General features: G+C 34.5%; 2 protein-coding genes across 2 annotated transcripts; both read left to right on the forward strand.

Moving 5' to 3' along the window:
• Positions 1-531: 531 nt before the first annotated feature.
• LOC122400334 (P protein) lies at positions 532-5,059 on the forward strand. The gene is made up of 17 exons (XM_043401735.1): positions 532-633; positions 926-1,073; positions 1,166-1,240; positions 1,343-1,475; positions 1,580-1,652; positions 1,785-1,957; positions 2,083-2,189; positions 2,285-2,444; positions 2,577-2,648; positions 2,728-2,859; positions 2,987-3,241; positions 3,338-3,472; positions 3,556-3,750; positions 3,910-4,143; positions 4,220-4,478; positions 4,713-4,806; positions 4,882-5,059. The coding sequence occupies exons 1-17, from the start codon at positions 543-545 to the stop codon at positions 4,970-4,972; spliced, it is 2,427 nt and encodes an 808-aa protein (XP_043257670.1). The 5' UTR covers positions 532-542; the 3' UTR covers positions 4,973-5,059.
• Positions 5,060-9,177: 4,118 nt separating this feature from the next.
• LOC122400354 lies at positions 9,178-11,605 on the forward strand. The gene is made up of 6 exons (XM_043401773.1): positions 9,178-9,324; positions 9,412-9,880; positions 9,955-10,283; positions 10,355-10,593; positions 10,673-10,841; positions 10,907-11,605. Exons 1-6 carry the CDS (start codon positions 9,296-9,298, stop codon positions 11,151-11,153), a joined length of 1,482 nt encoding a protein of 493 aa, XP_043257708.1. The 5' UTR covers positions 9,178-9,295; the 3' UTR covers positions 11,154-11,605.
• Positions 11,606-13,915: the final 2,310 nt, after the last annotated feature.

The raw sequence follows: 13,915 nt of genomic DNA on the forward strand, positions 1-13,915 counted from the left end.
CCGTTAAATATAATTGTAACGTAAATATTGAACATAATATATACTATAAACATTTTAATACAGTGTTGCAAAATAATGTAATTTATGAGATATCGTATTTAATATTCTATTCTATTGTCACGTTTGAATGGTAAAATAAATACTATCCAAAGTGAAATTCTAACGAATTCTAATATTACATATTAACTACATCGCGCATGTAAACACGCGAATGTGATTTTGACCGCTACGAGAATCGGGAATGTTCGAATCACTATCGAATGTAGTTCCACATCCATCCTCTTCCTCTTCGCACGTGTATTTAGATCAGTTCCGAAATAAAATGTTCAAAGTTCGGTGAAAATTTGTGAAATCTACTACAACTGTGTCTCTAAGAATTTCGTAAGTAACATTAAAAATCATTTATTGGAAAATATCTGTCCAATTCTATGGGTACTTATAAAACGTCTGCTCTTGAAATTACCTTATTTTGTACACTGTAAGTAAATGCAAACTAGAATCCTAATAAAACCAACGAACAATTAGGAATAATCTACGTCAAAATGTCTCAAAACGACACGAGCGATGATGAAACTGTTTTGCGAACACCGATGTTTCTCAGAAAAGGATCACGGTGCAGTTGTGCAACAATAGGTACGTTAAATGTTATAATTTGTCTCTTTATACATTAAAATTACCGTTATCTTACTTTCTTATATATTTTTTTCGTTTATATCTACACTATTTTATTCGTTTGAACGATTCCTATACTTAAACGTACGCTCATACCCGATAATAACGAAACCGCCATTTTAAATTTTGAATCTTGTTATTAAATTCGATATCAACGACCTCAAGAACTCTTTACTGCATAGTTTTCGACTAGACTCCTTAAATTTTTCACATAGAAACATTTAATATTTATTAAAATATTATATTTTTACAGGAACCCCATCATCTCTGACCAGTTCGATAATATTCGGTCAGATTCCGGAAGAGGTACTTCGTGCTTGGAGTCAACTACCAGAAGAAGTACGTTTGGATCCTAGCTTGGCTGTTTTTCAAAGGGAATACGATCGAGTAAATGCGGGAAAGTTGGTATTTTTGTCACTACATTACTCGTTTCTATCCCATTAAGAGATTTTCAACTGATATAGTTACTCGATATACCTTTCCTTTTCTGTAGGTCCTCGGATGGAATAAAAAAAGATTGTTTGGTAGTTAACATGTCTGTTGGTAATCACACCACACATCCTCAGAAGTGAGTATTATACTCTCGATCCCTGTTTTCATAATTACCACGGAAAATATATTAATAAATCTTTTAACATTGTGCTACTTTGGTGTTGCATATCAACGTTAGAATGCAACATGACGAGACTGGCGATGAAGATGGACATCAAGATATAATGCAAGGAACTAATGCAACTAAACAGAAACCATTTTATCGGTACATGAAGTTCATATTATTGTGTTGTTGCTGGCTCTTATTTACTGTAAGTTACAAGAAAATTATTTCAACAAAAATTTTCACTGTACAAAGAACAAACTACTACTTGCTTCGATGTACAAGTTGCGATAATATATTTCATAATTGCAGTTGCTGCTGATGTTCAAGAGCGAGAAGATCGAAAAAATGCATCACATCTCGGTGCCCAAAGACAAAATAAGAAGTATCCTTTTATCTATTGATAAAGAAATTCTCTATTTTTTAAAAGAAATTGTTGTGCTTTCATTTTTCATAGTTGTATCAAAGTTAAAATGACACCTATTTTCGTTTCTTGGGTTTCCTTAAATTTTCATAGATTACAGAATGTACGGTGACGTCACTGGCAAACGAATTAGCGTAACGGTAGAAGGTTCGTTAATTCCACCAGTTAAATCAGCACATTACAGTAATGTATCTGAGAGATATCTAATGCTGTGGTTAGAACTACAGATTTACGAAGCAAATGGTACTGATTCTAAACAATTTAAGGTAGTATGTTTCTGAAGAGAAATAAAATACTATAGATATACGATATAAACCATAATAAAATATACTGTAATTATTAGAGACTCAATCACAACGTTTTAAATGAAATTTATGATATTTTTCCACAGAACATAAGCGACGTATGGATGTTACCGATTCTTCCGGAAAGTCTAATGGATGTATTTCCTGGACAAAGGCATCAAAAATATTTCGTTTTGGGAAACATTAGCGAAACGTATGTTGCTTTCTTAACGTAGAAATTCCTTCTTTTCCAAATTTAAGATACGAATCGTGCAATGTATTACTCTTTTAAACATTTTTACGTTTCAGGGAATTAGGACACAGTGTGGTATCAATGAACTTGAAAACAAATTTGGAATCCAGCTTTGCAGTCTCCATGTCTTACGATTTGTCATTGTTAAATAAAACAAACGGTCTGATATATGCCGCGATGATTTTACTCGGATTGTACATCTTAATAATATTCGAGGTAAATCTAAATTCTAATCTTCAATCTTGATATCCGTTACGAAAAACCAAAGTTTCGTTGAGACATCTAGAAAAACTTATTACACAATTTAATGCATTATGAAACCGATAAATTGTATTGAAATAATTGTAGATCGTGCACAGAACCTTGGCAGCCATGTTAGCGTCCACCATGTCCATCGCAGTGCTAGCAGCTGTAAACGAGGTATTTTAACTCGAAACAAATGAAAATGTAACATAAATTATTCGTTAAATACAATTTCCTATAAAACATTTTATTACAGAGACCAACTATGAGTGAAATGATTTCGTGGATAGATGTCGACACGTTGCTATTGTTATTTTCTATGATGATACTTGTTGCTGTTGTCGCTGAAACGGGTATATTTGACTGGCTTGCGGTCTACGCTTTTAAGGTGATGCACTCGTGTTTCTTTTTCTTTTACTCGATTCCCGTAATTTAAATTGTTCTTGTTATTCACGATATCAGATGTATTATTATTCTCCCACAAATATATAACATTGCACGATTCTCGTTCTCAGATAACTGGAGGAAAGCTGTGGCCACTCGTGAACACGTTATGTTTCTTCACAATGTTCATCTCCGCCTTCTTAGACAACGTTACAACGGTACTTTTAATGACACCAGTAACTATCAGATTATGCGAAGTGATGGAGTTAAATCCAGTGCCAATATTGACGACGATGGTCGTTTATTCTAATATCGGTGGTGCTATGACGCCAGTAGGCGATCCACCCAACGTGATTATTACATCGAATCATGATGTTATACAAAATGTAAGCAGTCTTCCGAAAATACCGTAGATTTCTTTGCTATCAGGACATCTTCCTTTGTTCTATATTTATCAGTTGTATGTTTTGTGTTCCATGTAGGGCGTCGATTTTAGTATCTTCACAATGCACATGAGCATCGGTGTTGTATTAGTAACAATCGTAGTCTATGCACAGCTACGGTTTATTTTTCGAGACGTGGCTGTTCTTAGATTCGACGAACCGCAAGATGTACAGGTAGATAATATATATTTCTAACTTTTCATTTAGCCTTTTATGTTGATAAATATTTGACAAATATTTTTACTTTATTATTGTAGGAATTAAGGCACGAAATCGCCATTTGGCAAAGGGCTGCAGCAAGTTTGTCGAGTTACAGTAAAGATGAAAATTTAGTGAGAGAAACGTTGCTGAAGAAAGTTAAACGTTTACTCTCGCAATTAAAGAAGAAGTTACTAACGGGTAGCGTAGCACTCGAAAGATATAAAACTACCCTCGAGGAACTTCAAGAAAGAGTAAGTAGTAAATATATGAACAATTGTTGTATCTATTAACGTTGCTTTAGTTTTTCATTAAACCTGTTAAATAGAAGACATTCGAATATTTCAGTTTTCTATAAGAAATTAAAAAATTTAAAAGACGATATTTTAATTTAATTGTATTTCATTTTGCAGTATCCTATTAGGGACAAATGGTTACTAGTCAAATCTGGGTTCACGTTAACATTCGTGATCACCTTGTTCTTTTTACACAGTCTCCCCAATCTGCATTTATCGCTAGGTTGGACCGCTTTGGTCGGCGTTCTTTTATTATTAATCGTAGCGGATAGCGAAGATCTGGATGGTCTTATGGCACGAGTAGAGTGGAGCACTTTGTTATTTTTTGCATCGTTATTTATTCTAATGGAGGTATAAAAATACTTACAAGTTACACTTATTAATTATTGTCATTAAAGAAAAATTTGACGTGATTGATACTTTTCAGGCTCTTTCGCGTTTGGGTCTCATCGATTGGATAGGAAAGCAAACCGAAAGTGTTATCCTATCTGTGAACGAGGAATCGCGATTGGCAGTAGCTATATTACTGCTACTTTGGGTGTCTGCATTTGCAAGTGCATTCGTTGATAATGTACCTTTATCAACAATGATGATTAGAATCGTAATTAATCTAGCACAGAACGACGATCTTGGATTGCCATTGCAACCCTTGATATGGGCTTTAGCCTTTGGCGCCTGCATGGGAGGTAATGAAATTTTGAAAAATAATTTTCAAACTATTATTATTACATTCGCAAACTATAAATTAATAATAGTTTGAAATTCCTCTTCTGGATTCAACACCTAGATTATCAGACGAAAAAATTTGACGCCATCATTATTTTATCATTGTTCTCGATACTTGTTCATTGAAAATGTATTAGAAAATTGAACATGTACGATTGTTATTTATGTGGTTGAATGGACGATTATATTTGCAGGAAATGGAACTCTGATTGGAGCTACTTCTAACGTAGTTTGCGCAGGAGTTGCTGAGCAACATGGATACAGATTTACATTTATGCAATTCTTCAAGTGAGCACACTTTGGTGTTATAGGGAATTGAATTTAAAGTCAAGCAGAATAAATTTCTTATTATGTTCGTTTCAGGGTGGGCTTTCCAGTTATGCTGACAAGTTCAATGACAGTAACCGTATACCTAATAATCGCCCACGTCGTTTTCAAGTGGAATGGAAATTAATTGTTGGAAGTTACAACCCGTACTTTCAGTAAAAAATTATTAGTATTATACTATTTAATTTACAATACACAATTGTACAGTATGTAAATCGAGAACATTTTATAATAAATTTATTGTACTTATTATTATTACTACTAAATATACTCTTGTTTCTGGTTCTATAGTATGATCACAGACGAGGTATACGAGTAGTCCTTTCACCTTATGGACTTTCGTGGACCAATCTGACTGCCATAATACCGACTTGAAAATTCGGAGGTAATTTTAGCGTCCTCTTCACATGAATGGCGGTCAGTTGTGAAACTATTCACTGAATTAGTATTGATAGACAAACAGTTGTAGTGTTGCGTAAATACATGTGAGTTGCTATGGAAGAGATTAAAATTCATTTCTGAATCTGTCGTAACGTTGCGAATGACACGAAAATGGTAATGGGGTTTCGAGACCCCATAAAAATAGGCCGCAAAAATATATTGGATGAAGGATCTACTTCTATACCACATCTGTGACAATGCTCTAGAATCTTTGATGAATCAATGAGAATCAAAACTAACCTAGCGAAGAAGCTCTATATTTATGATGACCTATGCAAAGCGGATCGCAGCCAATTTGCTAATATTATTTAGTTTTTAATTAATAATTGTATTACCAGCTAAGAGTGATACGATTATTAATTAAACGTTAAATAATATTACCCAGGTCTCACCACGTGGAGGTTGCTGCGAATGGAGACCCGCCCTAACCGATTCCCAACCACCCTCCATTAATAAAAATCTTTTGTGACCAGCGATCGTTGGTCGAAGAAGCAATAAACGAAAGTGAAACCAACGAAGGAAACAACCAACGAAAGAGTTTTTTGAGAAAGAATTTGCCTCTAAATTCTCATCAACAAAACAGAGAAATAGACCAAAATATTGCCTGCCTAATATGATGATTAATAGAGAGAACCAAACTCCTGCCTAACTATAAATCTAATTTCACTTACATCCTACCTATCTAATCATCTAACAAAATATATAGAAAATATATTCTTCCTTGTTAATCCTTCGATAAAGATTTCCTGAAACCTACTGTTACATTCTACCTAATTATAAATCTAAATTATTAAAACATAAACTAAGCAATCTGAAATAGAATACATGAAATATATTCTTCTTTCTTCTATCTTCTATTTATCCCACGATGATTTCCTGAAACACAAACAAATCAATATCAAACAAAATTGTAACAATTCTTAATTCTTACTTCTATATACCTAAAACTTCCATAGGAATATGCTCTGTAACAGAAACTTGTTTAATAGATTAGTAAGAGAACAAACAAAACAAAACAAGTAAAACTACAAATACTACAACTACAGGCAAGTGCAGTGAGAAAGTAAAAATAGTACATAATATACGAGGTTACTTTGACTCTAAAATGTATTCGTCGCGAAATATCTTCTTGCACGTAAATCTAATGATATATTTTAATAAGTAAAGAAAGACTTTGGGTATCCTCGATATCGAAGATAGCCAAAGTCGTCAACTCAATTATGAAAGTGAATTTAATTATTGAAGAATGTAAAGAACAACGAACATCGGAAGCTACTAATTTGACACTCATTCTAAAATTAATATAATTATAAGTATTATAAAAGATATTAAAATCATGACTCTACTTTCGATCGATATTACGATATTTGTCATATTAAAAATTGCGGCGTATAAAAACATCGCACGCTTAAATAAAACACGACGCGACACGTGCTCATAGCGTGCAGTGAGTGTGGGTATCAAATTGATCCCCCCCGGCCTTGATTATCAGAAAAGCAAGTCACGCCCCTGATCCATGTCTATCGGGCTTCTCTACGTACAACCGCCGGGTCCTGGAGGACACACGATCACAACAGGACCCGCTTAGTACTCGAGAACGGATATGAGTCAAGAACTCTCACCGGAGGTCATTCTCTTTTCCGTATAAAGAGGAGAATATATGCGCTCGGTGAGGCCCCACTTAAGCTGAACCAAGCTGCACCGGGGTTGAAGCGGTTAGAGCTATCACACCTACTACACAGGCGTCACATGTTTCATTCAATCAAACAGAGGTGATCGAGCAAAAATCTCTCCGGTTCTTTCAGTCGAGACATAATCTCGGAAAGCGAAAACCAGAGAACAAGCGGACGAGAGAAAGTGATGTACGCGTAGTATACATATGTACTCATTATATATTCATTTTAAAACGAGTGTCAAATTAAAAATGAATCTACTGACATTTGTCATCTTAAAAATCGCGGTGTGCAAGAAGATTATAATTTTAAGCAAAAGATACTAACTACACTTGCCAAAGAAAGCACGTATACAACCAGTTGTTTTACCCATTTGCCTTACGATTTAATTTCGAACTTTGCGTGCCAAAAGCGTCATCAAGGTTTGGCCCGGTAGACTTATCACTTCTCTGAGACCTCTTGTTCATGTTTGGCCCGGTAGACTCATTATGTCTCTGAAACATCATTAAGCTAAGGGGTTAAAAAGGAGGTTTTTAAACACTTAAAAATGACCTATCATCTAGCTTAAAAATAAAAATTCATGATATTGTATAGAAACAAATATAGTATACGATTGAAAATAATGTTACATTAATATATCCTGCAATATTATACATATCGAAGCAATCACATAAATTCGAAGAACAATGTAAAAGTGGAAACACAGAAAAGGAACATTCATAGTAACCAAATAAAATCAGATAGATAAATGAAGTTGAATTCACATCAAACAAACAAATAAAAATAATAAAATATAAATAAGTGAAGTGGACTTACTACTTGTTGTCAGTACATAGGGTAGTTACCACTGGGTCAGCTGTAAAGTAAGAAAATATTCATATTATAGCAACATCAGTTAGACAAGCAAGGCAAAATCAGTTCATTGAAGCAAAATTAGCATCAAATGATAGAATAGAAGAGGGAAGAGAAATTTTAAACAGTTCTTACCGTTGGTCATCACCGTCCGGCACTGGTCAGCAGTGGTCAGTAGTGGTCAGTAGTGGTCAGTGGTGGTAGGAGCACTAGTCAGAACTGGTCAGTAGTGGTCAGTAGTGGTCAGTACAGGTCAGCCATGGTCAACCGTGGTCAGCGCTGGCCAGTAGTGGTCAGCAGCAGCCGGCAGAGGTCAGCAGCGGTCCCCGGTACTCTTCTGGCCATTTGTACACTCCCGAATTCGCGACGAGACTGAAGAATTCTTCGCAGTGACCCACTTCGCTTATATGTCTCAGGTGATGAAAGGGTGGGGAGACCAATCAGAGAAAAAGGTAAAGTTAACAGTTAAGACTGTCTTGTCTACAAAGAAACTATTTCGATTGGTCCCACCTCTTGACCATTTCTGGATCTTCACTGGACCGCTGACCTTGATGTCAACCTCACTGTTGACCACCAGTGACCATAAGCTAGTCATTGTTGATCATCGACCCATTAAAACCATTACGAAGATTAAAGCCTTCTTACGAGGATCCCCTTACAATTTGATGCATGATCTTTTTAACATTTTGTTCCACTTTGGAAGAGTGTATCTCGTTAATTTTTGTCCTTTTGTATGTCAGTTCGAACAATTGCCATACGTGAGCAAAAAATTCGGATGTGCTTTTAGCGTCCTCTTCTCATGGATGGCGGTCAGTTGAGAAACTATTCACCGAATTAGTATTGATAGAGCTGTAGTTTTGCGTAAATCCATGTGAGTTGACTATGGAAGGGATTAAAATTCATTTCTGAATCTGTTGGTAACGTTGCGAGTGACACGAAAATGCTAATGGGGTCCCGGGACCCTAGAGAAACGGGGCGACAAAATACATTAGGTGAAAGGTCTACTCGTATACCTCGTCTCTGGTATGATCAACCAGGACGGTTTAATTTTAAACAGTTGATATTTATTATATGAAATTAAAAAATTTCAAATCGTTCTCAAAAAATTATTTTTGGTCGCGGGGATCAATTACAATCAGTTTTGGTGAATAGATATACGTCCGAAATCCTACGCACTTTCGAGAAAAAAATTCTTTTTCGAAATGATACGATTAAAAAAAATTTCTTTTCCCCCACTCATCGTGTACCAAGTAGGGCCACCTGGCGTCGAAGGCAACAAACTATTTCTCGATAAACTTGGTCGTTCTGCCGTAGATGGCAGTGAAATTCTTCGTATATTTACACTGATGTTCCTAGAATAAAATAATCAATAAAACTGCTGTCAGCTGTGAAAGATTTTGTGTAACAAGAAAGTCGAATAGGGTTCCAGCCAAATGATTAAAAATATCTTTAATTGATGAAAGATACATTTTAAGAAGCATGAAATGCATAAAAAGACACATAAACGGAGCACGTACGTCTTGTATAACGTTTTCTTTATACATTAATATGTTCTTTTTAATGATACATAGGATAGAATAAAGTTTACATTTTAATATAGATATAATTCAGCAACGCAAAAAGTAAAAGCATCAGAAAACTTATTACATGGAAGAGACTACCAAGATAACGAGAATAAATCCAGCAACCACTTTCAACTGCCAAGTTTACAAAAGAAAAAAACTTGGAAAGATGTTGATGATCATGTATCAACATGGGATGAAAATAGCATCACAACATGTATATCTTATTCGTCTGAGTTGGAAGACATTGCAACTCAGAAAGTTATGCAACAGTGGGATGCTATTGAAAACACGCTTTATGAAGACGGTGATCAAGTAACACAAACAGCCCTTTTAGAGGAATGTATACAATGGAGAACACAAATACCACATTTAAGAATAGTTGGAAAAAATCCATTTTTATCAACCAAAAGCAAATATCAAGATTTGGATAAAAATTCCAGTCAAATGAAGAATAGATTCAATTCGCATGATGAAGATCAATTTTCAGGACATAGCCTTTCGAGGGTAAGAAATGTTGTACATTTCTGTGAAATTAGATTAGAGAATTTCAATGTCACATAATAAACAATTATTTACAGGAGAGACAAATTTCATCGAAACATAAATTGCAAAGCGCATCAAAGGATAAAATATATGATATGCTCTTTGATCATGTAATGTCTGAACTATTTCCAAATAAGGAAAATGTGATTGACTCGCTAGGTGATGATTTAAATGAAGTTTTGCAAATACGTATGGCACCTATTCATAGCAATAAAAGTTCTGCAAAAAGTACCAAGTTGAATTGGTTCGAAGAAACCATTCCTCTTGATAACAGATTTCCAAGTAGCAGGGTTAGAGGAATAGAAGATCATATTGTACCGATAAGAAAAGAAGCTGCTCAAACAAACATAGAAGAAATTCAAAAGTAAATATGTAAATGTAAATATATGTAAATCATTTTTTGTATCAAGTATATTTACAATTCATATGTTGTAGAAAACATGATAATCCCAAACAAAGTGATGGAATAAGGAGCGGGCGAGATGCTTCGCTCGCGATAGAAGACAAACTTTTTAGGCCTCATACTGGTAGAAATAAACTTGGCACTGTTTTTAATGAGAAGATTGTAGTTAGTCCTGTGCCTTATATTTTGTCAACTAGGGAAAGTTTTTCTACCATTAAGACTACTCCAATCAAGTTTATGGGACAGACACTAGACGTTTCTACATTTCCAGGCATGTCATACATTTTTTAAATAATCCGAAACTGAAATGCTATAACCTTACTTTTTACATAACTGTTATTTTATTCCAGGCTCGAGCAGAAATCTTTCTTATTTAAAAAATTCGAAAAAAAATTTAACTCCAACAAAACAACCAACTTGTCAGTCTGCTTGGCATAATTCTGTTACTCCCGTCGCGTGGCCAAAAAATATAAAGCTTGCTCCGTTAGATACTTCGCGACTTCCTAGCAGCAAAAATCGGTACGTAGAATATATTAAGAGTACTGCGTCTAGAAATATCTTTTATATTGTTTACATAATTTTAGATCTGTGACATCGTTGTCGGTAGTTTTTGAACGCGGCAGAAAACCCTTAAGTCCTATTTCTCGTTCCACTTTGCCTGTCTCTGCACAAACTAGTCATATTAACGATAACGACGGTTTAAAAATTCAAGGTAGACATATAATACCTGGACAATCTTCTAAGATAAGTGGGACTAACAGTGGTTGGGATTGTAGCGCTAGGAGTAGAAACAACAAACAAAAGAGAAGGCAATCAAAAACTAAATTATAACGAATTTTACTGGGCGGGTAAATTGATTTCATAAATCTATATAAAATTATTCTCATCTTTGTGAGAATTGTGTTTGCAATGTCTCGTTGTACAAGTCGCTATGAATATTACTATACAAGTGGAGACGATATCCGTAATTTAAAAAATGTAAACTAACATTTGATATAAAATATAAATACATTGTTATTGTTAAATAATTATAAGAAACCTCAATGTGTTGAAGTATTAAAAACGTGTTGTAGTTTTAAGTGTTTTGCGGTATAAACGGAAACAGAATTCGTACACTGTTAAATATAATACGAGCTGATGTTTAAATGTATAAATGTTATATTTTAAATACTCTTGTTGTTCGATAGATAAGCGTATCTTTGTAAGTGTCTCTACCTCACTCAATATCGATGTGTTACTTTATCGATGCACACGCTTACGTTGCGTAGGTGAATATATTTTTGTAATGCACACGTTTGTAAATAGATGTACTTACTGTAAATATACAATAATAGGTACATTTAAATAAACGTTTAATTAATTTTAACGTTTTCTTTTATAGCTGATTAAATGAGCTTTCCCTCCAAATTTGGATACAATAAATCCTTGATTTAAGAATCAGACGTTTCTATAAAATAACCAAAATAATAACGCAGGGTAGGATAAGTCATGTGGCCATGACAAATAGCAACAGTTTCGTTTTTATTATAGTTTTGCATTTACAATTGCTTGCTGGGCGTATAATTCGATTAAATACTTATCGCATTTACACGTTGCATTTTTATAAAAATACGTTTCACGGTTAGAAATGCGGAGGAATTCGGTATTCGAACGAAATACTTGAATAGATGCGAGGACGATGAAATGAATGTTTAGAAGCGTTGTTCGATAACACTTTCGCTACTTATAAAACGAGTTAGGAACATTTTAACGAATTATTCTTTGGCACTGCAGCTGGAAAGCTGTACATTTCTTTCTCGATCATTTTATATTTGTTGCTTCGTAAAATATGTGAAAAATGCTGATTCGCACCTTGACCAACAATGGCGGATCTAGAAGAGCTCAAAGAGGAGGGAGCTAATTCAAAATCTCTAATTTGAAAATTATAAATAGATATAGAAATACTAACGTTTAGAAAATTTAGATAATAGATTTTTTGGTAAATGGAAGTTTCCCCCTCCCCCTTCTCCTCTTCGCTACTTATAACATTCTTCGAACTAATTAGGACGGTGGTTTACTATATTTTAAATAACAAACTTCCTAATAAATAATTGCAATTTAACTAGGGGTGTGCGGGTAGTATACTCAACCCCTAGGTTCACCCCTAAATTTAACTGTTAGGTTGCAACGTATAAAATGTCTGCTCGTAGATACTAATTTTGGAATGAAACGTTGAATCTTCTACATAAAAATAAGGAAGGTAATTATTAATATCTACACGCGCGAAGTATGTGGAAAGACACGATTAATGGATCGTACAGAATGATCAATCAGGGATGCAACACCTAAAAGAACTTTCTCTACCACCAAAAGATACTTAACAAATTATTTTTTACAAATAATCGAGATCACGAATATATTTTCAAACGAAACAACCTGTAGAGGTTGCAAAGTTTACTATTAAATTGATTATACTCGTTATTATCGTCAGTATCATGATTGCAAACGTACTTAAATAATTAAATAATAAAATGTTCATGCATCGAGTCGTTGACTGTGTTTCGAAATTGTCCCAGATTCTACGTAACAACGATGGTACAATTTGTACAACTTATATTTACACACAATTAATAAATCAACGCTCAAAGGAATTAATGTACGTACTGAAATTTTTGGCAGTGCAGAATTGTTGGGCAGTGCTTAGAGCAATGATTGGCATTAATTAGGTGCTGGCTAGAGGCTATTTGTTCCTTCGAGCGTAGTTGCTTGGTACGGCCTTTGCGTGATGCTCTTTCGCGATTATTTTCCCACCTCGTACAAAGAAACTCTCGCCACGAGATGCAACAAATGGGGCGATAGTTTATCTCGTAAGACATTACGCTGCCAAGTGCTTCGTTCGCACGTATTTCATCCCCTTTGCAACCATACTTGGCCCTTTGCTCGTTTCCCGAATTTCGCTGACCCTCTGGACACTTTCCTCGAGCCTCGAATATTATTTAAGGGGTGTAGGAGGGTGAAAATCAACTACAGATCATTTTCAGGATAAAATTTTTAAAATACGTATTTTTATGTCACGATTACAAATAAAGAAATATAGAAAATATTATTGGATCACAGAGTTCATACTTCTTCATCTTTTTTTTCTTAATTATGCAAAAGATTTATTTACAAAATTATTGTTTACATAAATGAATCTGACGGGAAAAATGACATCGAAATACGTATTTTATATACCTGATACACGAGGGGCTCGGTAGAAAGTTGATACAAATTCAAATAATAGTAAACATTTGGATCTGTAACATTTTGGTTACAATAAATTATTCTATACAATTGAAAAAAATTTACAGACGCGGATATCAAGGTTCGAATCGAGCACTCAGAGACTGTAACGTTCGATCGTGTTTATAATTCTTTCTACGAACAGAAATTAATCCATTTATGCGAGTTTCTTTTGATTATTATGTTGCACGCAAGCGTTATTGATTCCCTTGCAAAATAATACCACAGGATGATCAGTGTTCGTCGACTATTAACAGAATTTTCTTTAAAGCTGTTTCTTTAAGCGACGATATTTCCTTACGTTGCCTAACGAATAGTATAGTATATTAATC

The sequence above is a fragment of the Colletes gigas genome, unplaced genomic scaffold (assembly GCF_013123115.1).
Source record: "Colletes gigas isolate AHSC1104 unplaced genomic scaffold, ASM1312311v1 Colletes_gigas_Sc00017, whole genome shotgun sequence".
Lineage (NCBI taxonomy): Eukaryota > Metazoa > Arthropoda > Insecta > Hymenoptera > Colletidae > Colletes > Colletes gigas.

What these genes read in the sequence shown, in the direction of transcription:
- LOC122400334 (XM_043401735.1), top strand. Translation starts at nt 543, where the DNA reads ATGTCTCAAAACGACACGAGCGATGATGAAACTGTTTTGCGAACACCG. An exon ending in TTGGGAAACATTAGCGAAAC is followed by an intron (nt 2,190 to 2,284) that starts GTATGTTGCTTT and finishes TTTACGTTTCAG; the next exon opens with GGAATTAGGACACAGTGTGG. An exon ending in TCGAGGAACTTCAAGAAAGA is followed by an intron (nt 3,751 to 3,909) that starts GTAAGTAGTAAA and finishes TTCATTTTGCAG; the next exon opens with TATCCTATTAGGGACAAATG.
- LOC122400354 (XM_043401773.1), top strand. Translation starts at nt 9,296, where the DNA reads ATGCATAAAAAGACACATAAACGGAGCAC. An exon ending in AACATAGAAGAAATTCAAAA is followed by an intron (nt 10,284 to 10,354) that starts GTAAATATGTAA and finishes CATATGTTGTAG; the next exon opens with AAAACATGATAATCCCAAAC. An exon ending in CTTCCTAGCAGCAAAAATCG is followed by an intron (nt 10,842 to 10,906) that starts GTACGTAGAATA and finishes ACATAATTTTAG; the next exon opens with ATCTGTGACATCGTTGTCGG.